The sequence below is a fragment of the Falco punctatus genome (assembly GCF_963210335.1).
Source record: "Falco punctatus genome assembly, chromosome: 15".
Classification (NCBI taxonomy): Eukaryota; Metazoa; Chordata; class Aves; order Falconiformes; family Falconidae; genus Falco; species Falco punctatus.
In genome coordinates this window covers 522776-549843 of record NC_137595.1, presented here as the reverse complement: position 1 = coordinate 549843, position 27068 = coordinate 522776, and the positions used below count along the sequence as shown (strand labels likewise).

The following is a 27068-nucleotide window of genomic DNA, read 5'->3' as shown; positions in this document are numbered from 1 at the left end:
GTCTGTTACTGAAGGAGGGTTGTAATTTAGAACACGGCCTAGAATTTTGTTGACTGCATTTAATTATTCTGGTTACTTGCATTTGAAGACTGGATATTGAATTTGGATGTAACAAGAGCATAGGGCTCATATCGATTGAGCTGAATACAATGAAGGAGAAGACATTTCTGTCATTAGAGCAGAAGGAAAATTAGGAGCTGCAGAAGACAGAAAAAGGCATGTAAAATCCCTTGAAGATAATGTTTCAGTAGAGAGCAGATACTTCCAGACAGGTCTAGTGCTCAATTACTTAATAATACAGATTAATTATAACTAATATTACCCTTAATAATATAACATCTCATTACAGTTAAGAAGTCACAATTTCATAGTCTCAAAGGCTTTCTGTTTTAGTAACTTCCTTTTTTTCTCTCTAGGCATACAATTCTTTACTTGCCTCCAAAGCAGTCTACAGGGAGATGCAGGTGCATATGGCCCTAATCTGTGCTTTTAATTGAATGCAATTAACCAATTCAACCAAGCAGCTAAATTGCCACATGGGAAAGGAAGGCTGATCTGTGATGTACAGTGGGATGGTCAAATCTGGTACCTGCAGCTCTTGGAAATTTTTTTTTTTTTCCTTCCAGATTTGTATACATAAATTTCCCACCTCTTAAATGGGATGTAATAATATAGGATATTTTTGTCTCATGCTGTTAATGCAGCTATTTAGGGTGTTTCATTAATCTTAATTTAAAATACAGTGGTGAGCTTCACAGAAAAGCTGGTAAGAAAATGAATAGTAAGGACCTTGGTTGTTTAGTTCCTTAAAGAGTACTCTCTCAGACCTTCTTGTATGTAACAGGCATGTTAAAACTTATTATTTAGAATAAAAAGAAACAAAGAAAATGGGTTTTTTTAAAAGTGGAATTAAAAAAATGAAGGGGGGGAAGCATACTCAGGAGGAAATATGAAATAGAGTTGAAGTAATTCTTAAACTTTCCTCTTTTTTTACCCTCCCTTAGGACTTCTGCCCACACCTCTGACAGTCATTGCCAAGACACTTTTTTTTTTTTTTTTTTCTGAAAAAGAGGAAGGAAAGACCATCAACAGCTGTCCTGGCTTCTCGATGACAAAGTGAGCAAAGAAAGGGAGGTGTTCCTGATTTACCCCTGACTTTGAGAGAACAGGGCTGTCCTGCTCGAGCAGGACAAGGCGCAGCACTGGGGAGGATGCGAGTGCTGGTAAGAGCAGCTCTGCTTCTGAGTCCTCTTCTTGTCTGCAACGGTGAGTCTTGGGGAAGGCATCCTGCCCCGGCAGCTCCTCCCAGGCACGGGTCTGCCTGCCTGCGGGCGGTTGTGCGTGGGGGGCTCTGTGTTGGGAGCGGGGCTGTAGGAGGAAGGCCAACATCTTTGCATGCTGATGGCTCCATGCTAGATTGTCGCAAATCTAGTGGCTGCGGTGCGCAATGGTGCGTGAAGGCTGTGGAGATGCTGCCCACCTACTTCAAGTGAGGGCTGTTTCACAGAGCACTGCAAGTGGCCCAGCACAAAGGGTCTGGGTAGTTCTTGTGTTCCCAGGAACAGGGAGGTTTGCAAACCAGGAGAAAAGGGTAAAGAAGTGTCTGTGGAGGTGTAGGTTTAGCCCCAAGAGTGACAAAAATGTACTGGGACAAAGGTGATGGACCTAATTTTTACAGGAAAATTTAGCTACTTTGATCCATTGCCTAAGTTCCTTAAATTCAGTTTAGTCTGAAACTGCAGTTTCTTTCAGAAGAACAAACGGGCAGGAGAGGAGAGAAAACTGTTCATACGGTGATTTGCTGTTGACATGCAGCGCTTGCGAGGAAAGCCCCAGGCGTGGTGTGAGGTGGCGGCAGGCACTGTGCAGCTCGGGATCCAGGCAAACTCCTCCTGCAGGTCCCAGTCACCTGCTAACCGTGGCCCCTGCTCTGCCCACATCTGCTTGCTTGCAGGTACACGTCAGGCAGAGCAGGTGCCAGGCTGAGCAGGTGCCACACTGCACACATGGCACATGTCAGTGGCCCTGACAGTCTGCTGCCTCCCACCTGTTTTCCTCGTGCCCCGTTGCCTTCTTGTTAGCTTATCCCTGGTCACGCCACCCCTCACACCTACGCTGGCTGCCCATGCTCTGGCTTTGGTGGATTCCACTTGCTGATGCTCTCACCAACACTTCATCACCCAGGAGCTGCCTTCACCATGATTGCTTTGTTTTCTGTAAATTTTCTTTCTTCATTCTTCCTGCAGCTTTTCTGGACCTGACTGGCCCCAGTGAGGTCAAAGGTGTATGGAAGGGGTCTGCCACCTTGCCGTGTACCTATGTGCCTGTGAAGGGCTTTGTGCAGCAAACCCTCAAGTGGACTGTGGTACATGACCACAGCTCCAGCACAGTCTTTTGGAGGGATGGCTCTGATGACAACATTCTCCTGTCCAAGTACAGGGGCAGGGTCAGCGTTCCAAGGGACGCCCCAGGGAACGTGTCTCTCCACATCCAGAACCTGCAGATCTCTGACAGGGGAACCTACGCTTGCCGGGTCACCTGGAGAGCCAGCAACAACAGCCTGATAGCAAAAGAGATCACCACTGAAGTGGAGGTTGTTAAAGGTAAACCCGAGAGGGAAGCTGCGGAGGGGTGGAAGGCTTGGCTCGGGAAGGCTTTCAGGGATTGCACAGATCAGGTAGGCAGTGACCACCCGCCTTAAATGCAGAAGCATTTTGCTGAGTGGCACCAGGCTCCATCAAGAAGCAGCAAATAGGTCAGAGGAAGAAATTCTGCCCAGGGTGCTGCACCCTGAGGTTCAGGAGCTGGGCGAGGATTTGTGGCCTCTTGCTTACCAATTTCTCCCTGGCTCTACTGGTACTTGATGGCTCAGCGTTTCCAAGGGGGACAAGCCAGAGGGGAAGTCCCTGGGATATTGCATTGCTTTTCTTTGACTACACTTCATCAGCACAAGCCCGGTCTCCCTCTCCCTGGGCAGTGGTGACTTATAAAGGAATGGAGAGGGCATCAACACAGCAGAGCAAGCCTCCATGCAGGAGGTGCAATGGGTGGCATAGCTGGTACAGGCACGGGTGAACTGAGCTTAACGTGCGCAGAGAGGCAACACAAGAGCCGTGCCCCTCCTCCTCCTGGGAAAGCGCTGAGAGCTAGAGCCAGAGCTGCCGTGGCAGGGGGACCTTGCCCAGCCAGCCAGGGCCAGCGTGACCTGGGCCCTGTCTGCTTTGTCTTCCAGTTGCTGTGACCAAGCCCGTCATCAGGGCGGGCGAGCTGGGGCTGGCAGTGCCGGCAGGAGCCAGGACCAGCCTGACCTGTGTGGCCGACGGGTCCCCCCCCATCAGCTACCGCTGGTTCAGGAGCACCCCGGGAGGGAAAGCCCTGCTCCTGAGCAGCCAGGCTGAGCTGGCGTGGGACCGCCTGCAGCCCTCTGACGCCGGGAAGTACTACTGTGAGGCAGAGAACAGGGCTGGAGCCAGGGCAGTGCAGCAGAGCGACACCGTTGAGCTGACAGTGAGAGGTGAGTCCCCAGAGCCACAGCTCGATGAGAACATCTGGAGTCCTTCCATACTGGAATGGAACAACGTTCCTGCTTCCTTTCCCTGAAAGAAGGAAACACAAAAAGCTTTTGCTTTCGGTACTCTAAAGCACTTCTCACCACTGGCTCCGATTTTTCTATCCTTTATTATATCCTGTATTGTTTCCCTCCTCCTCTTTAGAGGAACTGCTCTTTTCTCATGCAAAAGAGGTTTTAAATACAAACTGCATATTCATTCCTCTTTGGCTTTTTTGAAGTTCTTGCTGGCTGTGTAATGCTGCCTCTTGCAGTTTAGCAAGTTTAGACGAGGAATCAGCACTTCATTTGGAGTACCAGAAACACATGGGTGGTAATTCAGCAGTTGAAAAAAATAAAACCAGCCTTTGTTTTTTATAACTGGCTACATATTTCAGGAAAACACACTGCACTTCAGACACACTCTATGTTCTGATGCATCCATCTGCAAGGTGGTACATGATGGATGCCTTGTGGGAGACTTGCTCCTTTCATTGGCTGGTAACTTGGTCATCAGTGCCATGAAGCCTGTGACCACAGAGCCAAGCACAGATCCCTCAGGTGACCTTTGAAAAAGGCAAAGCCTGCTGAGCTCCCAAGGGCACTAAGGCAAGGGCTGAACAACACATTGTTTTTCACAGCAGTTGCACATAGGAGCGTACAGCAGGGAACAAGATTTAACGATGGCCGTCCTTGTTAATGCTGCTAGCATGCAGACCCTGCCTGTCCTCTGGGTAGTGGCTGCTCCCTTATGGTCTTTTCCCACCGGTGGGGAAGTTCTGTATTGTAGCAGCATCGTAAACATGGTCGTACTCCAATGTGAGCCTCTCTCGTTCTCCTTGCAGATCTGCCCACCACAACAGTGGCCTCGCAGAGCGATGTGGGAACCTCGGGAAGACATTACTCCAGCACAGGTCAGGGCAACGGCAGCCATGGCTGGCAGCAAGGACGAGGGTTCAGGGGAGGGTTTGACACTGACGGATTTTGTGGCTGGGGAATACAGTGTTGTGGTTTAGTCCATACATCACAGCTCTTAATTCAGAAGTTTCTGAACGTAGAACATCCTCCTTTGCTCAATCTCCAGTCCGCAGAGGGCTTTTGGCTTGCTCTTACAGAGGTCGTGTCTCTGTACAAGGCTCTGTATGTGTCTTAGGGCTCCTACAAACACCATTTCCTAACCTGTAGACCATATAGGATGTTCCTGGTTCTGGTTTTGGGTTTTTTGGTTGGGTTTTTTTAGGGCTTCTCTGCTTGTTTTCTGGCCTTGAATGAAAGCTGCTGAAGTGGGAGGCAGAGCTAGTATTGCTAGCAGCACATCCAAGTGATGCAAAAGCTGCCTCAGACCCGACTGGAAACAGTCTGCCTTACCAGGGACAGTTGGTTTGAGGGAGGGCTTGTGATTTCCAGTTTGGTTTTGTGCTATGTGGGAATTCAGACCTGTGCTAGAGTAGGGCTGCTTGTGGAAACTGTATTTTTGGGTTATGTTTAATGTTAATTTGTAGTGCCTCACCAACCAGACAGCAGGCTGTGGGAATCAGTGTCAACTAGCAGAAGCTGAGGGAAGATGTTAATTGTTGACTACTGTTACAGAAAAAAACCAAACAGAGCTGGTGTTTGGAGGTACCTCAGGAATCCTTTGGACATCACTGGGCTCCACTGTTGTCACAGGTGTGTGTGTATAGACATACACGCATTGGATGCATACGTATATGTGTATATATAGTTTGTGTGTACATAGATACTATATATGGTATATAGACACTACATACTATCTATTATGTATATACAATACTATATATACTCTATATATTATAGTATATATATTGTATTAATTTCTAGAGTTTGCATATTTTTGCTGCCTTGTAAAGGTGATGGAACCGTTCTTTGTTGATCCTACAGCTGTAATCCCAGATCTCCTGGTGCTAAAATGCACGGTGAGCCTTTCACTCCTGTTTGTTTTGCAGATCTGCCCGTAACAGTAGCAACTTCTTGGAAGGGTGTGGGAAATTCAGAAAAGAATTCTACAACTCAGAGTAAGTGGAGAGCAAAAGAAAGTGAAGAACAAGATTAGGGACCCAAATGGCTGCTCAGCACTTTCAGCCTCAAAATTAGTTTTCTGCCTTTTGGCTGCAAATTGTATTGATGGCTGTTCCCAAGGGACCTAGGTGATTCATGGTGGCTCTTTAAAAGACCCTGGATGTTTTTATGTGGGTGGGAAAAAACCAAAGCTTTCATAGTTGGGGCATACGGAGTTGTTGCTGTGTTCCCGAACGGTAGTCACCTTCAATCTTTTCTTCGAGTGTCCAAGCTGGAACAGCAGAAAAGCCTCTGTGTGCAACTCAAACAGATGATCTCTGCCTCCTCTCACTTTGCAGTGCCGTGGTAGGTTTAAACATGTTCCAAATACAGCTGAACAGTGTCCTTTATTGAAAAGCTGAGACCCTTTATTTCATGTGTAGTGCAACTACTGTGCCCAGCTCACAGCTGCAACTAACCTCAGCGTTAAGAGGCTCAGTGGGCTGTCCTCCTGGCCGAGATGCACGTGCGGTACATCTGGTTGGGTCACGCAGCTGTGCCTGTGCAGAGCCCTGTGAGCAAGGTGCTGTTCAGATGGGGATGAGCAGGAACAGGCACACGTGCTCCCACCCTGCATGCCTGCAACAGGGCTGGCTGCTGTTGTCCTTGGAAGTGGTCAGCATCACGCAGCTGCTGCTGCCCTGACCTGGGAGGGCTTCTCTGTTCAAAAGTCTTCTGCTCTGTGTTGTTCTAGATGTCCAGAGGACTCACCTGCCCCTGTACCTGGTCATCCTGATTGCTGTGGTCTGCGGTGCTGTTGTTTTCCTTGTCATCTTTCTTATCATTTGCATTAGAAAGCCCAAAGATGGTGAGTAAAATGTTCTGGAAAACTTAAGTATGTTGTGCCTGCCCAGCTTGGTCTGACTATTGGTTCAACTGACTATTGTTCAAACTTTGAGGAGTCTGGGGGCAGGGGCTGGCACTGTGCTCCCAGCTGCTGGGAGCAGCTCTGGCCCCCGTGCCACACAGGCAGTTGAGCAAAACATGCCTGGATCAGAGCAGGTGGGGGAAGGTCTGAAAAGGCAGAGAAGCCCCTTTTCCTCAGGGAAAGCCAGTGGCAGCAGCTGGGGAGCTCTGCCAGGTGCTAGCTGGTGAGGACATGCCGCAGGTGGGATGGGCTGGGGTAGCAAGGCAGGCTCTGCAGTGCCGCTGCCTGGGGGGATGTCCCTGACCCCCCCGGGCCATCCCATGGCACTCAGCTGCAGCTGTGCCACCCTTGCTCTGCCATGGTTCCTTGGGGACAGTTACTTCCCAATGGTCCTCACGGGCATCCTGTGGCTCTCAAACTTGCTTGCTCCACTGAGTTTGTTGATCATATTGTTTAAGGTATCTGGTATGAGTTAATCTTGTCCTGCTGCTTTAAAACACCTGTTTGCACCAGCTGCTGTTTAGTATTTCTGCTTAGTTAGTACCTGGTGGAAAAGAGGCCATCGTTAATTCTCCCTACTCAATATGAATTGATTTCCTTTCTAGTCTTCAGACATAGGACATACTTACTGAATGCTTCTGTCTCCTCTGCACTAACAGCAGGCGACTCTTGACAAATGCTCTCTTAGAGCCCCTGTCCCACCAGCAGCACTTGGCTGGGTACAGAGAACATGGGGAGGGGCTGGGGTTTGGCATTTTTAATACTGATGGCTGTCATTTTCTCCTTGACCCTTTGTTCCTTTAAATTGTTAATAATTATTGGCAAATATGCCTCTTGCCTTTTTTCTAAAGGAATTGGGAATAACCTCAAAATTGTTCTTTATTGAGCTTCTAGCAATAGGAAAATTGTTGGAACTGGCAACTTCCAGTTTCTAAACTCAGCTTTACCTTTGACCTTAGGCCAGTTATTTTGATCCAGTTGTGCTACAGCTGGGATATGGATTGTTTTAATTTTCTTAGGCTGAATCCTGGGAATAGGAGTCACCATCCACCTAACGTGATACCTAAGGTTCCTATTTTCATTCTGTCTTCAGAGGTCACTTTTTTATATCAAGAGGAGACGTAGGAGAAATTCCTTTTGAGAATATAAACGCAAATTATTGATACACATTTCTGATTATTCTTTTCCAGCTCGGGTCTATGAAGTAAAATTGTGAGTATAACCCTTTATCTAACATGCTGATGAGTCTTTGGGGACTGTATCACAGCGGGGCAGGGGGAACCGAACGGTGCTACTCAGCAGTCAAGATGAAAAGCCTCTTAAGCAGTATGGAAGAAGAGGTTCAAAGTTAGCTCAGTAGTGCATCGTACTGATGGTCTGGTGGCTTTCCACATCAACACATAATGTGAGGAAGAAAGATCTTTTCCTTTGCAATATTAGTATCATAAAAACGAGCAAGAGCTGTTCAGTAACTTCTCAGCCCAATGAGACCTATTGAAGATCATTGCCAAGGTTAAATTCCCAGTGATTTTTCAAATTCAAAGAACAGGAATTTCCCTTCTGGAGAGCTAAGGCTCCTGATGCACAGATTATACTCTGATTTATCCCTGAAATATCCTTATTTGAACTTGTCTCTTTTAATCATAGCTGTGGCAGGAAGTTATAGCTATTTCTAAACTCAGGTTTCAGCATACGGATCTACTTGTAACCTATGGAAGCTACACTGAAAAGCCTAGGAACCCAGTCGAAACGTACAAGGAGAACCACTTACCTAGATAAAAATTAAAGTGCTGATGACTTGAATGCCATGGCAGAACATGCTAGCAGCATTTGCCCAGGGGCTGTGCTTTCCAGTTTACAAAGCAACATTTTAAGTTAACAGTTGAACCCTGAGCAACCAAAGGAATGGCATGGTAGCATTTGTCCTCAGAGGATTTACCTTCATTTTAAAGATACTAGACATCATAAGCCACATGGTGGATGTGGGTGCATTCAGCTCACCATTTGCCGTGCCTCCACCACTTTAAGTATAGATATATAGAGATAGGTATTTACCTTGCAAAGAGTAGCTGTCTGGTTGTGCCATTTCAAGAAATGGTGGCAATCCTTGTGTTGCTTACACACCTTCTTCTGCCTCTGAAACTCTCCCCGGGTTGGAGGCGATGCTGCTATAATGCTCAAGGTTCTCCTGCCACCTGGAAGCAAAGGACAAGATTCTCTCCTTCAGAATACTCTCAGTATCCAGTGGCCCAGGTTTATGTGGGTTAGAATCAGACCACAATCTTACTCTAAATCTTGATGGTTGGGAGATGCTTTGTCTGCTCTGGTTGCAACTTGTCTTTCATTTTGTATTTTAATTTCAGCCATAACTCGAGAGCAGCAGCTTCTTCAGGGTGTGAAAGTACAGGTCATTATGAGGAACCCATCTCCTGCACTGAAAACAACTATGTGATGGAGCCTGTGAAAAACCAAGGATCTGAAGAAATAAATACAAAAGAGAATGAATATGTCTGTGTTGAAAATACCCAGGAATCCGAATATGAAGTAGGGGATGCTGTATGAGAACCAACAGTGCTCTACAAGTCGCAGTCCTGGAGCTTACCTTCATCCAGGCAAAATTTACCTTCCTATTCACCTTTGCCTCTGAAAAATAGGTTGGACAAGCAGGTTTTGCTCCTCCATGATTTGTGGAGCCTTAACAATCTTTGCAGTGAAAATGCAAACCTCTTTTGGAAGTTCAGTTACAGACCACTGTATCAAACTTCTGATTTTGCTTTTCTTTGTTCCCCTTCACCACCTCTGTAGAAGAACACCCTTTGAAAGCTAGCGTATGCAGGTCCCAGGCCAAAAGCACTGTACTAAAGCTGTGGCTTTATATGACCAGAAGGGTCCATGTTCACAGCCTTCATGTGGTGGGAGCAGAACTGGCACCAGCACCAAGAGCTGCTGAGTGTCTCCATCATCGTTGGGTAAGAAGCGCAGCACAAGGCTGGCCTGGGAGCTGGCGTTTTTCCTCCCATCTGCCTCAAGTGCTACGTAAGTGGTAGAATGTCCTTTCAAATGTGAAACAGCCCTTAGAGAAACACTGAAAGACAGATTAAAGCCAGGATCAAACCAAGAACCTGACCACACCAGCAGCAGCAGCACAAAAAAGACTGTCCCGTGCACCCACTGTGCTGCACTGTCCATGCCTGGCTGCAGCTCATGGTAAGGTGTGGGCACACTGCGGTTCTGGTGCTGCATGGCTTCGGTGACTGACTGCAACATGGCACACTCCTTGAGTTCACCTTCTCTATTCTCTTTTTAATGCATGTTTAATATTTGAAAGAAATCAGATACTTTCCCATAAGTTTGTGGATAGGATTGTTTACACATGCCTAAATAATTCTGATATATAAGTATTTTTGTACCATTGGCTCATCTTTAAAATGCCAGCAAGCACTCACAATTACAGCTCCTTAGTAGATACTCATGAAGGTACTTTCCTCCTGGCTTCAAAGGCCTGAGAAGTAAATGGGGAGCTGAAAAGCTTTGTTATTCATAATTTGTACTACACTGAGTAAATCTAAAACACGGATACTTCAGAGTTATGGAAGAACCTTTTTATAATGAATGACAGGGCAAGGCCATGTCCAATTAAAAGCCATGTGGACAGATGTAAAACAAAACAAGGGGTGAGAGGGAAATTGGTGACACAGCTACAGTATTAGTGGGGCCCTGGACTTGCCCTTCACACACAGGAAAGATGTGCATCCGCAGTTCTTTGCAAGCATCAGCTCAAAATTCACCAGCATTCAGAAGGAGTGCTGGGTGCTATTGGGAAAGGCAATGCAATAGAAAGCAGGATCGCAGCACTGTAAAAACCTGTGGAATGCTTCTACCTGATGTATGCTTGTAGGGCTCTCATCTTGAAAGGGTTTGACATAGCTAGAGAAGTTACTGAGAATGAGAATAAAGGATGATTAGTGACCTGAAACCACTTCAGTGCAAATGCATTATAATCTCTCAGCTTGGGGGGAAGGCGGGGAGAAGAATGAGGCTAAATAAGCAAAGCATAGTCATCATGGCCAGCATGGAGAAGATGAATAGGGACTATTTGTTTACAGTTTCTCCAAAGAGAAAAGGAAGCAGACATTAGCTAAAGTTAACTGGTAGCACTTTTAAAGGGGGTGGAAAAGTACTTCTTTTATGCAATACAGAAATAAGCATGCTCTGAAAACCCAAAGTACACAGAGGTCCTAGAAGGAATTAGAGGACTGAAAAGTACAACAGTTCATTGCAATTCACAGACTGCCTGGCACGCTTCACAGGTACTTATCAGTGCCCTTGTACTTTCTCTCTGAATTTCCTGTATGACAAGTTTTATTTCTCTTTATTAAGAATATATTTAAAAATCACAGGCTGGGAGAACTTTGATTTCCAAAAGGAAAGGGAACAATGAGCAGCTTTTGTTGGTGATGATGTCTTGGTAAAAATTGTCAATATGCACATGCAGCTTATTGCAAACATGGAGAGGCAAATGAAAATCATTAAACTTCAGGACTGCAAAGTCAGTAGATTTTCTCATACTTCTCTATTTTGCCTATACAAGGTGTGTGTGTGCATGTGAATGTCTGCATGTGCCCAGGAATTATGCTTTTAGGAGCATATTAGGTCCCTCTACTTGAAAGCAGAGGAATTATTGTGAATCTGCTGGAGTCTGGGATACATTGTGAACGCTGTGTCAGATGATGTGTGTAGGCTGTAGTCAGAAATGCAAGAGCTGCTGCTAGTCCATTGTGAGGTTCAGAGCTAATGAAATAAGACATTCAGGATGTGAAAGAAAATTACTTCTACTATGAAGAGTGTAAAAAGCCAGTGAAGTCTGTTGGTCTTCCTTTCTAAGCAGGAAGGTGAGTAGGGAAGGAGAACTGTTGCAATAGTATTGCAAGTCACACAGTTATCACAAAAAGGGTTTTCCAGAGAACAACAGGAAAATCATGACTGGATGGCGTGTTAATGTGATGACAAATTGTCAGTGTTGCAATTTTATGGGAAACTGTCATATTTTCTTAATCTTTCAATTCTACATGAGGTTGCAGTTTTTGCAGCCCTGCAATAATATTCTTTAGAATGAGGTTTCAAAAGTGCGTGTGTGCATGTGCTTGGTAGGGAGGGAATGGGAAGGGAATGTCACTGTTACTGGAAATCAGCCCACCTGCCTAAGCTCCATTCCAGAAACAAACTTATTTCAATGGAAATATAGAACTTCATTGCTATATGGAGCAACTGGAAAGCGGAGATACACCAAAGTCAAGCAACAGGCTGAACATCTGAGCAAAGAGGAGGGCATGCCATGTGCTGCTTGGCAACTGCAGAGAAAAGAGCTTGTCCTTTCTGTAAGTGGTGTTATGGGTACAGCCATCCAGACTGGTAGGCTTGGCTCCTCGGAGGAGAGCTGAGCTCTGCATGGACAGAAGGACACCAATGCATGAGCTCTTCCCTCCCTGCCTGTATTTCCACCACTAGTGGCCTTGACCTAGCCAGGAAAGACCATCTGTGCTGTACTAGGCTGAGGCAGTTATTTTAAGCGGCATCACCCCTACTATCAACTCTTTTGGGAATTAGCTTGCTTTTCCTTCTCCTTTCATCCTTGTTTTCAGAGAGGTGTTGTGGATTTGGCACAAGATGCCAAAGCACCACTAAGGGCTCTGGGGAGGTCAAAGTGCTGGACGGAGAGACCCAGCGTGCACGCTGGGTGTGTTTGCTCAGGTGGGAGTGCAGTGACGCTCGATATGCTCAGAATACCCCAACATGACTGCCACAGCTACCCAAACGGGGCTTGGCTTGGGCTGCCTGAGACAGCTCGCAGTGCTGTGTCTGCAGTGGCGTGATGTGGCCAGAGCACCAGACCAAGAAGAAGAGAGCACTGAGGCAAGATAGAGGTATGGAGCCAAAGGGCCTTCCAGGAAAAGGCAGGCTGGCCACAGCGCGGGCTGAGCACATCAGGTATGCTCACTGTTGGCACCCTATGGATGACGGCTGTCAGGTATCCCACAGCTGTGCCACAAAATAAAATAAAAAAAAAATCAATTCCAGTTGCATTGCAAAGCCGCAGGCAATGTAGCCATACTAACATGGATAAACAGCAGGTTTATACTGGCTGGACAACCACAACCAGGAGCTGGTGATGTTAAATAAAACTGTTTTAAGGCACACAGTAAAAGACAAGCTCATAAAACTGAAAAGAAAGACATGAAATAGGTTCCTTGTGTGTTTTGTGTCTGCATGCGCTGTTGGCCAGCTGGGCAATGCAGGAGAGGGCCTGGAGCCTAACCACCGCAGTGCGGGGCACCGCTGGGGGAAAAGGGCAGTCGCTGCGCACCTTATGCAGCACACCAATGGCATCCTGTAGCATGCCAGGAAGGCGAGCCGAGGTTAAGGCAGATCTTCCTAGACCAGCACTTGTGTTTACCAAAACCAGAGCTCAACCATCCTTCGTGGGCCACTGAAGGGGGAAATGGGAAGCTTGCAAGGAGCAAGCATTGTGACAGCGGCGAGGCTACCAAACACGGCAATAGCTAGCGTGCGTGATGACTGCAGGTAAAGGTAAAACCTGTATTACTTTAACAGCTGAATTTGTGAAGCCCATCTGTGGCACCAAGTAGGAAATGAGTGCTCAGGTGAGATCCTGTATGTGGGTCCCTTTCTTAGTGCTAGGAAGTATTTACAAGGAGTTGGCCAGAATAATCGGTAACTGAGAAAAGATGTCGTTGACCTGGGAATTCCTGGGAAGAGACGTTAATTTACAGAAACAGAACTTGTGTATCACATTTCTATCGCACAGGTCTTGAAGGAGATGTTCATTTACACTAAGCTTCTGTTTCTTTAGGTGGACCAAAGGTCACGTTTCCAATACTGTCTGTACAATTATCTGGTATATGTGAAGAGAATTGTGGTGTACATGACTGCAGCAGCTCATACAATTAGCTTTTGTGGGACATCCAAAAAGGGCTTAGTAAACCACAGTCTGTTTAATCAGATCTCTGAGCTGGCTATGGCTGGACCAAATCAGAATATCTTAAGTCTTGCAGTAAAAACTGCCTTTTTTTTGAGTGCAGATGGTTCAAAAAGAGCACTTTTGAGACATTTCTTCTTCAGATACCTACTTTTTGGTCGTTTGCTGAAAGCTTAGTACTGAATTTCACACCCTTGCAGACTAAAAATCTTATTCCATTGCCAGGAAAACTGTAGCAAACTTCTCTAGCCTCTGGCAGACTATGTCAAAACATGAGTGTAAGATGCAAGCTCTGCAGAGTTGGTCCCTATGACTAGGGTCTGAGGTCCCATCTGCACTCCTTTTCAGGGAAACGGACTTTACTGTGCCACCTCTAGCCTGTGATGCAGTAGCAGAAACTGCAGAACAGAGAGCTATACTGGCTGCTTTGCCTGAGCTGTGATACTTGAAAGAAATTATGCTTGAAAGCGTGTCATGTCCAGTATGTGGAAGGAAGGTGGGTACCTGCTGGGGGGGAAGGCTGCAGGATGCTTTGTCAACCTGGCACTGCAAGGGGGAAAGTGACGGACTCAGTCCAAAGCAGAGACACTGAAATAAATAGAATTAATTATAATAAAACAGGTAACTAGCCACAATGCCTGGGATATTAAAGGTTTTTTCTTCATGTGTTCAGATGCAAAACTATGAGGAGTCCCTCTGGTAAGAAAGAAATGGGCTGACTGTGACTCAGGGAGGAGAAAACTAGCAGCCTCTCTGTCCCAGGGGGAGAAAGATGTCATGCATATCATGTTTGAGGAACTACCGTTCTTCACATTTTAGCTAAATAGTTATTTTTTCATCCTGTATAATTACAGCTTCAGGAAGTGTTGCATTTCTGGTTCGGAAAGCAGCCCGGTCAGCAGTTTTAGCTTGGGTTTTCAGCTCGTTCCAGGGCATGTTCCCCAAAATCCAGCTCCTTTTAAAAATCTTTCACATGTGATAGAAGCTTGTCCCAGCAAATTATCTTGAATCATGGGCCAGGGTGTGCAAAAGGTTGAGTTTAAATCATATCTCTGAAAATGGACTCCTATTCACTCCTTCAGTGACATTGCTTGAGCTGCGCCTTCTCCATAGCCCCGGCAGGTCTAACTGCATCTGTAGCTGCACTGCAATAGGGCACCGTTTCTGGGCAGGTGGTAGAAAATGGAGCTTTTGCAGGGAAATTCCTATCACAGTAAAGAGCAGGATGTTGGGGTTTTTAATACTTCTTCTCTGGACATTTTCTGTTAAAACAGAAAAAAGCAGTAGAAGTGGCATCCGAAGTTTTGTGGTCTAAAAGGCTCAAACTGTTTGGCAAAGAAACTAGTGCTGGTTGTCTTCCTTGCTCAGGTCACAGAGTGACCTGCTCAGAAGGTGAACCGGGCCTCACTCAGGGAGTCTGCTGCTGCCGAAGCTGGTACATGCGTGTGGTGGAAAAGCTGAAGGAGCTGAAGACATGAAGGAAATGGAATTGAGCATCAACAGGTTGGTCCCTGCCTCATAATCCTGCACGGTGCTAGGTGAGTCAGTGCACTCGGACCTGTGCTTTTCCATCTCTGGATGCCCAGTTTTGAGCTCTCATGGTACAATGGAGATGGATGCTGAGCACCTGAGCACTCTGCTGAGCAATACCATCACACACACGTCAGATGAAACTGAGTTCATGCTTTACAAGCGTACTCAGGTTTGCTTCTCCTTGCTACCAAGTGCTTGACTGTGTAGTCGTCATAAAGCTCTTTCACTGTGAAGTGAATGTAAATGTGGAAGAAAAGAAATTAAAAAAGAAACACACAATCACCAGCATCTGTTCAACATATTTGTCAGCAACATGGACACAGGGATTGAGTGCACCCTCAGCAAGTTTGCCAGCGACACCCAGCTGTGTGGCACAGCTGACACGCTGGGGGGAAGGGATGCCATCCGGAGGGACCTTCACAGGCTTGAGAGGTGGGCCCATGGGAACCTCATGCAGTTGAGCAAGGCCAAGTGCAAGGTCCTGCATGTGGATCGGGGCAATCCTAAGCACAGATACAAGTTAGGCAGAGAATGGATTGAAAGCAGCCCTGACGAGAAGGACTGGAGGGTATTGGCTGATGAGAAGCTCAACATGACCCAGCGATGTGTGCGTGCAGCCCAGAGCCAACCGTACCCTGGGCTGCATCCCCAGCAGCATGGCCAACAGGTTGAGGGAGGTGATTCTTCCCCTCTACTCCACTCTCATGAGACCCCACCTGCAGTAGTGTGTGCAGCTCTGGAGCCCACCAGCACAAGTAGGTCATGGACCTGTCGGAGCAGGTCCAGAAGAGGTCATAAAGATGATCAGAGGGCTGGAGCACCTCTCCTATGGAGACTGGCTGGGAAAGGTGGGGCTGTTCAGCCTTGGAGCAGAGCAGGCTCTGGGGGAGACCTTGTGGCACCTTCCAGTACCTCAAGGGGCCGACAAGAAAGCTGGGGAGGGGCTTTGTACGGGGGGGTGCAGTGACAGGGCGGGGGGGAATGGCTCTAAGCTGACCGAGGGCAGACTTAGGGCAGATACTGGGAAGAAATTCTGCCCTGTGAGGGCGGCGCTGGCAGAGGCTGCCCAGAGCAGCTGTGGGTGCCCCATCCCTGGGGGTGCTCAGGGCCAGGCTGGACGGGGCTGGGGGCAACCTGGGCTGGTGGGAGGTGTCCCTGCCCATGGCAGGGAGGTGGAACACAATGATCTGTATGGTTCCTTCCAATCCAAACCATTCTGTGATTTTATGAATAATAATAAAAAAGAGCACTAGTCAGAAAAGTCAAGAGGATGGTAAGAGAAGTGGGTGGGGACAGGGGAACATGCAATGGAACTGGAAAGATCCTTATAGTCTTTGTCCATCCTTCACTCTTCACCTAACTCAGCAGTGAAATGGACTCGTGATATTTCAGAAAGAGGATCTGACATGACAAAGGACAGAAGAAAGGGAAGTGTTCTTCACTTGCATTCTGGTCCCAGGAGTGTGGGGGTCTCTCACAAATTGCAGGGAAAGGAGGACAGGCCTGCAGCTCTGGGAGAATGGGAGAAGTTGTGGGGATAGTGGTGTTTGTGATGGCTTTCATCAACTGCAATGGTGAGTAAATGCTTCAATGCATAGGAACAAAAATCAGAGTACTAAGAGGATAGGGAAAATCTTTTGAATTACAGTGTCTTAATTTTTAAAAATTGTCAAGTGTAGGAAGTTTTAGTTTCTTGTATGAAAAAATAGAGCCTAAGAATTTGCAGGAGTCTCCCTTGGTATCAGATATGACAAGGTGCTTTTAAGAGTGGGGGCAAATGGGGCAGTATTGGGCAGAAGCTCAGCTTCCACACCCCAAAGCAAGAACAAAACATGATTGCTGAGGACCCTTGGAAAGCACTTGCTCGGTGTGTTAGCTTCTGAAACAGTCTTTGTGAAGCTGGAATATACATTCTTCTGGAATTTCATAATGCATCACCATTGTTCTGCTACCGTGGTCCTGGGAAGCAGAGCTGTAATTGTGCAACAAGGTGCAGGCACACGCATGATCCCCCTTGGTCTCTCCCGATCTTCTGACTCTCTAGGCACACCAGGAGAGGTGATGCTGGAATCTTTGCTTCAATTCATATGCCCATGAGGCATATGTGCCACTCCTAGGGCACATATGACACTGACACTGGAAGAGGAAGGTTTTGGGAAACAGGAGAAAGGTGCTTTAACAAGCTGTATACAGAAGCACAGAATTGCTCCTGACATTTAGAAAACTGGGTTGAAGTTTTCCCCACTTATCATAAAAAAGGCAGCTTTGCAGATTTCTGGGATCTGCCTCTCAAGTGACTTATTGTGAGTTAATGCAGCCGAACATAATCAGCCTTTCTGGGGAGGATGGGAAAGGGGGAGCGAGATAAGGGGGTATGGGTAGAGGTGAGCCAAGTCCAGCTAAATTCAGATGACCTGCTATTTACATGAGGCACTTCCCAGAGGAGCTGTGGTCTCAGTGGGCCGGCAGCTGGAGGCATTGCAAGAATGAGCCGGGTACCACAAAATCCATCCCCTCTTCTCCTGCACCCACTTGAGTGCCTGGCAGGGTACTTATCTGGTTGAAGCAGGTAGGATCCAAATAGGTCAGATCTGAAGTTTTCTAAGGCTAAAGAAAAAAGTTCGGGTTTGGTCCACCGTTCCTGTTCCAGGTCCAGTACTTCAAAGTACATTCCTAAAGGCTCCTGCCTGCATGGTACTTCCAGGCCACCAGGACAGCTGGTGCTGGCAAGCTAGGAAGGAAGAGGCTCATTCATTTTAGAAAATGGGCCAGAATATGACAGTTCAATTTTTTTCTTTTCCGTTATCATGCATTATACATAATTTAAATAAATCCCTCTGATCAGTCTCTAATATAGCCCTTCAGGTTTTTGTCTGGTCCAGCTCTATTTCCCTCTGTTGGGAGAATTCATATTGTTTGTCTGGAAGGCTACATCCTAGTTTAAGTGTCACTGGGAGGAAATACTTTTTAAAATGCTGTCTCAGAGATTTTTATTTTGTTGAGTTTCTCCCACTCCTTCCAATCAGCTCTCCTTTGGAATCATCCCCACTAATGTTGAAACTGGTCATATACAGAGTGCAGCTGCTCCACAGGGAATCAGTGCACACTGGCAGCTATTTCAAGGCACATAGCAAGGCAAAATAATATTGGAGAAATGTTTAAACAAAATTATGTCCAGATGAATACACTGAACAGCAAACATACTTGAACTTGAGTGCATCAAATGCCTTGAGGTTATTTCTGAGCAGCTTTCTAAGTAGCTTCCACCCTTCTTAGTTTTTCTTGATGGGAGCTTGTGAAAAGAAGAGGAGGAGCAATGGAAAACCTTTAAAAATTGATATATCAAGGAGTTGCATTTGACTGGCATGTGAGATTTGAAAAATGGAGCTGTGCCTGCTCTATGTCAGCCAGTAAAGGAAAACCAAGGCTCCATGTCAGAAATAATCTTCCACCATACTCAGCCCCAGCTGTCCCCTTAGCCGCCCCTGCAGACCCAGGTCCATAGATGCTCGCCTGCCTTTCTCCTTGGCACTCCCTGTCAGCTCTAGGACAGGCTGTTGCACAGAGAAGTGCCGCTGGGTCCTGTGAGCACCAGGGAAGTTGCACTAAAAAATAGTGACATTAATGAATGCAAACATGTTGCATTCACTGTTAATTGCAGTGAAGCAGTAAACTTGCTTTGTTCATCCTTCCTCCCATATAGAAGGTAGAAGCCAACATTGCAAGTGGTGTTAGAGCATCCCATGTCAGTTGCTGTTTGACTCACCATGTGCAAGCGGGAGCAGAAAGCCAAGCAGCAGAGGTAGGGTGTAAAGGTTGGGGCTAGAGAGCAGGAATAAGAGACAGAATATAAGACTATAGCTGTGATGTTGCCACCAGGAGTAGGATTTGTGCTTCTCTGTACCAAGAAGGAATTAAGAACTGGCAAGTGTTCAGAAAGAAACAATAAAAATAGCCATGAGGTTGAAGCAACTGTTCACTTCCCTGTGCTCAGTGAGTGGGGACAGGCCCTGATTTAGCTGGTTGTGGTCTACAGGACATCTAAGACATGGCTGTGTGCTGTGGCTTCCACTGCCTGCTCATCCTATCTATTCTAAGGACATTCTCCTGCTGCATTCTTATTTCTTCCTTTTAACTGTTGTTCCCTGCAGCCCTCCTGGATCTGTCTGGTGTCCCCCAGGTCAAGGGCACGTGGATGGCAACCACCACTTTACCGTGTGCATACATGCCCTCAGAAGGTTTCACACAGCAAATGCTCAGCTGGAGCATAGAGCGAGACCATAGGACCTCTACCATCTTTCGGAGGGACGATTCTGGTGACCACATCCTGTTGGCTCAGTTCCGAGACCGGGTCAGCGTCCCAAAGCACAGCCCAGGGAACGCCTCACTCCTAATTGAGAACCTCGAAATGCCTGACAGTGGACACTACACCTGTAAAGTCATCTGGAGGTCTGAAAACAACAGCTTGGTAACAAAGGAGGTGACCACTGTGGTTAAAGTAGTCAAAGGTAAATCCTGCCACAAAGCCCTGCTCTTGCGTAGCCAGTCTAACCCACAGAGCACATTGAAGCAGCTGCTGGTGGGAACAGACTTTCACACCATAATGTCTACCTACATCCAGGCTGGATGTGAGGCATCCTCCTCCCTCCAGCCCCTCTTCTCCACTCACAGAGGCATAGGGGCAGGCTGAGGAGGGGGGATCGGTCAGTATACACCACAATCTGGATCTACCAATGGGCCACTTGAACCTGTGGTGCTTGAGAGAACATCCAGCTCTGGTTTTGGTTCTGTGCAGGTAGCCAGCATCCCTGTGGTTCTTGTAGCAAGAGGGACAGCAAGTGGGTGTTGTACTAACCAAATCTGCCTTCTCCCCATCCCGAGCATCTTCAGCAGGTGCTAGAAATAATTTTCTGCAAGGGGGCAGCCATATGACAGAACAGGACTTGTGTGATACAGCAGTAGCAATGGCAGTATAGCTGGTGTAAACCTGGCTTTAGGCAAGAGTAAACTGAGCTTAACGTGCGCAGAGAGGCAACACAAGAGCCGTGCCCCTCCTCCTCCTGGGAAAGCGCTGAGAGCTAGAGCCAGAGCTGCCGTGGCAGGGGGACCTTGCCCAGCCAGCCAGGGCCAGCGTGACCTGGGCCCTGTCTGCTTTGTCTTCCAGTTGCTGTGACCAAGCCCGTCATCAGGGCGGGCGAGCTGGGGCTGGCAGTGCCGGCAGGAGCCAGGACCAGCCTGACCTGTGTGGCCGACGGGTCCCCCCCCATCAGCTACCGCTGGTTCAGGAGCACCCCGGGAGGGAAAGCCCTGCTCCTGAGCAGCCAGGCTGAGCTGGCGTGGGACCGCCTGCAGCCCTCTGACGCCGGGAAGTACTACTGTGAGGCAGAGAACAGGGCTGGAGCCAGCGCAGTGCAGCAGAGCGACACCGTTGAGCTGACAGTGAGAGGTGAGTCCCCAGACCAGAGCTCCTCATCTCCACTGCAGGGAGTTTCCTCTTTTACAGCAGGATCAGACATGCTAAATATGAATGGTGTCTCAATTGCCCCAAGAGGAAACCACAGGGGCTGGCATCCTCCCTGCTTCAGAGGGTGCCTGGTCATGGCAGGGGTCAGGAAAATGTCCCCTGTGTCCCTCTGGGGCCAAAGCTGTGCAGTATGGGAGCCTGACTCCTGCACTGGGCATGTCTTGCTCTGTTTGGCTTGTACTGTAGACAGGGAGTGGGGGAAACAGCCTGATGACCTGACTCTCCTGCAGGGTCCCCAGTCACACAGCAGCCCAGTGCTGGGACTGACAGGCATGCCAGACCCCCGCTCACCCCTCGAGGCAGTGGGACCCAGCAAGTGCCCACAGGTGAGTGACCTGGGCTGCAGGGAAGGGCTGCTTTCACCCTGGCACTCTGTGAGTGACCAAGAAGGTGAATGAGGCAAATCCACTTGATGTTCCTTTTGGGCTGTAGATCCTTTCTGCTTGTGGGAGAGACAGGCCACCCTGTGCCCCAGATGCAGGTGCTTGCCTGTGGGTAGCTGGGTTGGAGCTCCCCAGGATGGCAGCAGAGCCAGTGCTAGAGCAACCACAGCCTGGGAAACTGGGGGATGAACAGCTTCAGCCCACCTGGGGCAAGAAGCCTGGTGTGGGGCTTCATGTGTCAGGCAGCCTTAAGGTGCAGCTGCTGACAGTAAAGCCCCCCAGACCAAGAAGTCACCGTAGGAGACATGTAGTCCTGTGGATGCCTGGATGTGTCCAAGCAGGACAAAGCCGAAGCCATGCCATAGCCAGCCACAAGTGGTGGTGCCTAGAGCTCTTATGCACCAGGGCTGCCAGGGACCCATGGGCTGATGGCCGGGGAGGTGGGGAGGCCAGTGCCACGTGCTGCCCGCATGACTGCCGGCGGGACACACATCAGGGATGAAAATCCGGCTGGTGGCTCCAAGAGCAGGTCCGGCGGGTGTTCTTAACGCGCACCTCAGGCGCGGCAGCTTGCGAGAATCAATGTGTGGCGCGCTCCTCAGAAGGGGACAGGCAGCTCAGGACAGCCGTCACGTCCAGGCTGGGCCGGGCAGCGGGCCGGGCCCGCCAGCCAGCGGAGGGGGCTGCCTACCCCAGCCCGGGAGGGTCCCGCTGCGCTGAGCCTTAGCTCTGGCAGGGCTTCCTGCCGCCACGCCGGGCTCCGGGAGGGATGCCGTGCCGGAGGGGCCTGCCACTGCCGCAGGAGAGCGGAGTGCGCTGGACACGGCCGGGCTGGCCGACGCGTCTGCGGCCCCAGCCTTGCCGGCAGCCGCTGCCGCGGGGAAGCCACCCCCGCCCCGCCCGGCCTCGGTTTTTCCCCGGGCGGGAGCTGCCCTGCTGGCTGCGCGCCCACGGGCCTGCCCGAGCGCGGTCGTGGCCCGGCGTTTTGCCTCCCCTTTCAGACCGAAAGGGGCCGAGAACACCGGCCCCGGCCTCGGCTTAGAGCCGCGGGCAAGCGCGGCCCGAGGCGCTGCGCAGGTCCCAGCCCGAAGTTCGAGGGGTGGGGGTGGGGGGGGCTCCCCCACGCCCGCCGCTCACAGCGCTTCCCCCGCCCGCAGGGACCCCCCAGGCCGCACCCCCCGCGCCCCTGTACGCGCTGCCGGCCGCGCTGGGCGGGGCCGCGCTGGGGGCGCTGATGGCCGCGCTGTTGCGCCGCAGGCCCGGCAAGAAGGGTGAGCGGCCGGGGGACGAGGCGGGGCCGGGCGGCGGTGGGGGCCCGGGCCGGGTCAGGGCCGGAGGGCGGTGGGGGGCCGGGCCCGGAGGGCGGTGGGGGGCCGGGCCAGAGCCGGGGCCGGAGGGCGGTGGCGGGAGCGGCGAGAAGCCCGGCCCGAGGCGGGACGGGGGCGGGGGCGGGGGTGGGTGTGGCCCTCGTCCGAGGGGACGGGGCGGGACGGCGCGGTGCTCGCCTCGGCTCCATCCCCAACCCCGGCAGCCACATCCTATTCCCATCGGCCCCAGTTGGTCCCTTCCAGGGAGAGGCAGGGTGGGAGGGTTATTCCTGAAGGTGGGAATACCTGGAAGCAGCTGGGTTTTTTCTGTGACGCATAAAACATATTGATGCACATCTTTGATTCTTCTTTTGTTTTTCCAGAACCTCTCTATGAAGTTGCTTTGTGAGTACAGATTTTCATGTGGATCGTTAAGAAGACTTTGAGGGCATCATACTGATGTCCCCAAAAAGCCTCTTTGCTCAGTGAAAAACCAAAGATTTCTTTGACTTGCAGAAGGAGGATCTGAATACCTTGGCAGTCCATTTAGTTAGCAGCATGAGGGCATTAATATTTTAATGCATGAGGTAGCAAGAGTCCACTCTTTGATACGTTAGAATGAGGGAAAGGTATTCAGGGTCCTTCGATCTGCCTCATAGATGCCATGGGAAAACCGTTCTCTGTAGTAAATTCCCACTATTATTTCACAAAGAAAAAAAAAATTCATAAAAAAATTGTCAGCTTTTCCCTCAAGCTCAATTCCTTCTATACATGCCTTTCACTTTAAGAAACATGTCCCAGTCCTTATCCAAGTGTTTTTGTATTTTGTGCAATTCCTGTTTGTTTACAATGATACAAACATAACTTCTGCCTTGTCACGATCTCAGCCTTTAATCCCTTCATGCTACTTTTCTATTCTGAGAAATACCTGTGCCATCTGTAGTCTCACACATTGCCATTTTCCCAGTTACTACTGGTAGTTACTTTCTAAAGGCTAGGCCATCTGCTGGTAACTCTTGAGTATAATACAGTAATGCTATGTGAGTTTATGGTACATAAACAGTGTTTACATACATGTACATGTGTACATAGTACATAGCAGTGTTAACTGTTCGTTGCCTCTTCTTGTGTGTGTAATTCTTTTAATGTTACTTTCTATTGTCTTTCAGAGCCTCCCAGGCCCTCACTAGATTAATATAAATTTTGCTGTTCCACGGATTATGTGGTAGTTCTTGTCTTTGGCTAAGGTGTAAATCAAATCAATTCTGATGTAGTCATCCTTCTCAATAGCGTCTCTCTGTTGTTTCAGCTGCAGCACTGCAGATGTCATGAGATTGGAGACTGATGTGGAAGTCCCTGTTAAGTGTCTACACAAGAAGACAAATTGTAAGACTGAAACATTCAATGATACTTTCACTGTGAAAGATGACAGCCACAACAGCGTATACATCAGGAAGAATCCTGAGTATGAGAACCTTGTGAGTGCAATGGAATCAGAATATGAAACAGAAAGAATTTAGTAGAGTACCAGCTTTTCCTCATGAGCAGCCGTGCAGGGCTGCAGATACTCAATGGTAAACTTTACCAAAGGAAAATCTTCTTCCTGTCTGCCTCCTGCTGTGATAAATGTACCAGTCTCACTGCTTTCCTTAACCTAGGGGAACTACATAATCTCGGGCTTTGGCAAATGAAGCTCATTGGTGGAGAAACCCTCAGCCAGGTGATTATCAACCTACTTTTATAGAGCAAATAATTTCTGAGCCTGAAGGGCCAAGGTGAGGAAGAGAGGATCTGAAGGAGTGGAAACACTTTGGCCTGCAAATTGAGGTGTAGCTGGGTGCAGTGCTGCTAGCCAGTAACACTGGTAAGGTGTACTTTCCAGTGCATGTTCCCCTGTTAGGACATCCCAGACTGCAAGGAGCTGAGGAGCCGGGGATTGTGCTGGAAATGGATGCCGTCTGGCTTTTCAAGTTCAACAATTACTGGTTGTACATCCTGCTTGTCCTTGAGTCCTTTTTATTAGAGCATAATAAAGGGACTGCAGAGGGGGGGAGTGATGTCCCAGGAATGTAATTTTTGCTATCAGACTGGAGCTCATTGCTTAGAGGAAGAGGAAATGGCCCTGTGGGTGATGAGCCTCCTAACTGCCACCCTCTGGTTTTCTCCCGGAAAAGCAGAATTGGTGTTGAAGGAAATGCTAGCATTTTCCTTTTACCGTGTGGGGACCAAACGCATAATAAAAGAGAGAAATCTGAGGCATGTGGAATAATGATGGAGCGAGGGACCTCCCTGGACACAACAGACTGATGTTGATTCACTCTGTGGGACTTGAATCAATCTGTCTTGATTACAACAGAGATATTAACTCTGACCTATGTTATGGGAATGCTGTGAGTGCTCATGTTTGTACCTTGAAATACACTTGAAAAGTGCTCGATTAGTGCAATGTGTTTTCTTTTCCAGGGCAAATACAAAAGGCTTCAAAGGATTTTGTTGCATATGAATTCTGACTTCCTTGGTATTTCACCATGCAGTGCCATAATTTTTCTGTTGCTTGCAAATTTGTCCTTTTTCTCAGTCTTCTGATTTAATTCTGCAGAACAGGCAAGAGTACAGTCATGGCCATGGTTTGACTTGGAAGTTTGACTTGGGTTTCCCTTTTAAAGAGGAGAGGACAGGAGGGGGGTGTCAAGTCAGCCCACACTGGACTCCTCGCGTGACTATACCTCACCGCATCCCCCAAAGCCAGTTGCTGGGGTCATGGTGCTGCCTCCACATGCAAAGCCACAAACCTGCAGCTGCCTACTACTGCAGTGAGAGACCAGTAAGTCACAGTGCTCCAAACTGTGCCAGCATCAGGCTGAGGCCTGGAGTCAATGGAAAAAACTTGTTTCAGTGTGTTAGAAGCATCAGTGCTTGAGCTGGGCACTTTTAGGGCATGACGGTTTGCCATTAGCACCTTTCTTCCAGATGCTTCAGCTAGTTCTAGTTGTTTAGGCATTTATCACAGCAGGATGTAAAGTGTTAGGCTACTAAATTGCTGTCAGAGGTTGGGAGGACTCTGGGGATGCTTAGTACTTCACTTCCAGCGGAAGGCTAAATTACGCTCAAAAGCTTGGGAAGAGAGGTCATCTAAATGATATTACAAACTTGCCTGTGATTTAGCTCAGGAGGTAAAATCTTTCACTTTAATTTCATGCCATTGCTCAACGCATTGGTTTGCTCTAACAAGCAGTTACTTAAAAAAAATGCTCTGCATCTCCCTATATACTGGCTCTCCGAGACTCAAATCAAATATTCTCTTTCAAGTAAAAACTAGCTCTGTGGCCAACCTGGGCAACAGCTGAGCACACTGCGGTCGCAGCCTCGTGGGAAGGCAATGGCTGTGCTGGCTCCACAGGGCTGGTGGGAGCACACAAAGCCTTACGAGTGCACTGCTACCCCAGCAAGTTAGCACCCTGACTGAATCTGATCCCTGGGAGCCACGGTGAGGAAAGGTAGCTCTGCATGCTGGAAAACCATTTCCTATCCACTTTTTGAGCACAGGGAAGCTAGGAGGATAAGACACAGAGCAAGGCAGAAGACATAACTGAGACACAGGAGTTTCCTTGCTCCTGACAGACGTTTCCTACACACATCTTCCATGCCAAGGCCAGGCCAGAAGTTGCTGCAAAGCACAGTGACTGTGGCTTTGGAAACACCATGGCAGTGAATGCGCAAGCACTGCTGGGAGGAGGGCAGAGCAGGTCCCACACCACTGCTGTATGGAGTCCACATGCAAGCCCAGGCAGTTCTGGAGGGCCAAAGGGGTGGGCAACCAGGTGGGTAGTGCAGAGCTGTTGTGATGCTGCTCTGGGCATGCATTCACTGTTCTGCTTCTGCTGGAGCACGTCTGAAGGACCACAGCTCCTGCCTTAGCCCAGGAGAGCAGGAGGAGGTGGCTGGGACCCCAGCAGCCTTACAGAAGGGAGAGAGGAGGCGGCTAATCCTCCAGGAGCAATGAGAGGTGCTTTGTGGACAGAGTGGCAAGAGACTGGGTCCAGCTCCGTTAGTGGACTGGAGCAACTGCAGGGAAGAAATACTTCTGCTCAACTGAAGCACGTCAGGGCTCAGAGTGAGACACCGACTCTCAAAAAGGGTGCCTGAAGCTGAGGGAGCCCACTGTAAGGCAGAAGTGAGGAAGTGCTGCAGATGTGTGCTCAAGACATGGGGGTGGGGGCAGAGGGAGCATTATCATCCTCCTCTTCCACTGCTTGCAGGCTTTGGAGCTATTTGGCCAGTGTGTCTTCTAGATCAGCCATACTGCTGTTCCTGACTGCTCTAGAATAATGAGACCAGCTTAAAAACAAGAAGTCTACAGGCCCTGCATTAGGTTTAAGGTTATTCTTGGGATGTGCATTTTGGCTTCCTCTTTTTTGCCAGGTGGTTCCTGAGGTTCAAGGCCATGCTTTGCATTTCCAAGGTCTTAATCTCAAGGAAGAGGGCTGAACTGTACTGTCTGTAATGCAAAACCCATCACTTTCATTAACCCTGCCTTGCCGAGGAGTCCCGAGGCTGTGAGGCCAGTGCTAGTGGGGTGCAGGCTTTGCTGTGGGGTGTGCAGTCTGTCACCACTGCTTAAACCCACTGTAGGGCATTCCTGGCTCTCTGGCAAAAATAAAACAGAAGAAAAGTTCCTTTTTATAAAAGCAGCAAGGCTGCGTGCCTTCAGCTGCAGTGTGTTTCCTGCAATATGCTCTGTTACTCAGCAGCCTGGTTTGCTTCCTCATTGTTAACCGTTGGCATCTTGCATGTGCTGGGATGCTGCTGCTATGCCCTGCCTTCTGTGTCTGC

The 27068-nt window shown here is 48.7% G+C and overlaps 2 protein-coding genes and 1 long non-coding RNA gene across 4 annotated transcripts in view; 2 read left to right on the top strand and 1 right to left on the bottom strand.

Moving 5' to 3' along the window:
• Positions 1–1060: 1060 nt before the first annotated feature.
• LOC308054067 (V-set and immunoglobulin domain-containing protein 4-like) lies at positions 1061–11042 on the top strand. 2 transcript variants are annotated; one of them, XM_080366272.1, is made up of 9 exons: positions 1070–1266; positions 2247–2603; positions 3233–3514; positions 4393–4461; positions 5138–5215; positions 5512–5580; positions 6318–6431; positions 7682–7703; positions 8855–11042. In XM_080366272.1, the coding sequence occupies exons 1-9, from the start codon at positions 1212–1214 to the stop codon at positions 9051–9053; spliced, it is 1245 nt and encodes a 414-aa protein (XP_080222398.1). In that variant the 5' UTR covers positions 1070–1211; the 3' UTR covers positions 9054–11042. The 2 variants fall into 2 exon arrangements, with proteins under 2 accessions (XP_080222399.1, XP_080222398.1); XM_080366273.1 differs by lacking the exon at positions 5138–5215 and having other exon boundaries at positions 1061–1266.
• Positions 11043–11159: 117 nt separating this feature from the next.
• On the top strand, positions 11160–24672 carry LOC308054069 (V-set and immunoglobulin domain-containing protein 4-like). The gene is made up of 7 exons (XM_080366279.1): positions 11160–16595; positions 19173–19529; positions 20186–20467; positions 20776–20871; positions 22086–22199; positions 22619–22640; positions 23545–24672. Exons 1-7 carry the CDS (start codon positions 16541–16543, stop codon positions 23753–23755), a joined length of 1137 nt encoding a protein of 378 aa, XP_080222405.1. The 5' UTR covers positions 11160–16540; the 3' UTR covers positions 23756–24672.
• Positions 24343–27068, bottom strand: part of LOC308054074 — a 21839-nt gene continuing 19113 nt past the window's right edge. Inside the window, exon 2 of the long non-coding RNA XR_013923940.1 lies at positions 24343–24828. This is a non-coding gene — a long non-coding RNA (uncharacterized lncRNA). The remainder of the gene's footprint in view (positions 24829–27068) is intronic.

Coding starts and splice junctions, on each gene's coding strand:
- LOC308054069 (XM_080366279.1), top strand. CDS start 16,541: ATGGGAGAAGTTGTGGGGATAGTGGTGTTTGTGATGGCTTTCATCAAC. Junction 22,200..22,618: donor CCGCAGGCCCGGCAAGAAGG/GTGAGCGGCCGG, acceptor TTGTTTTTCCAG/AACCTCTCTATGAAGTTGCT. Junction 22,641..23,544: donor CCTCTCTATGAAGTTGCTTT/GTGAGTACAGAT, acceptor CTGTTGTTTCAG/CTGCAGCACTGCAGATGTCA.
- LOC308054067 (XM_080366272.1), top strand. CDS start 1,212: ATGCGAGTGCTGGTAAGAGCAGCTCTGCTTCTGAGTCCTCTTCTTGTC. Junction 3,515..4,392: donor CGTTGAGCTGACAGTGAGAG/GTGAGTCCCCAG, acceptor TTCTCCTTGCAG/ATCTGCCCACCACAACAGTG. Junction 6,432..7,681: donor CATTAGAAAGCCCAAAGATG/GTGAGTAAAATG, acceptor ATTCTTTTCCAG/CTCGGGTCTATGAAGTAAAA.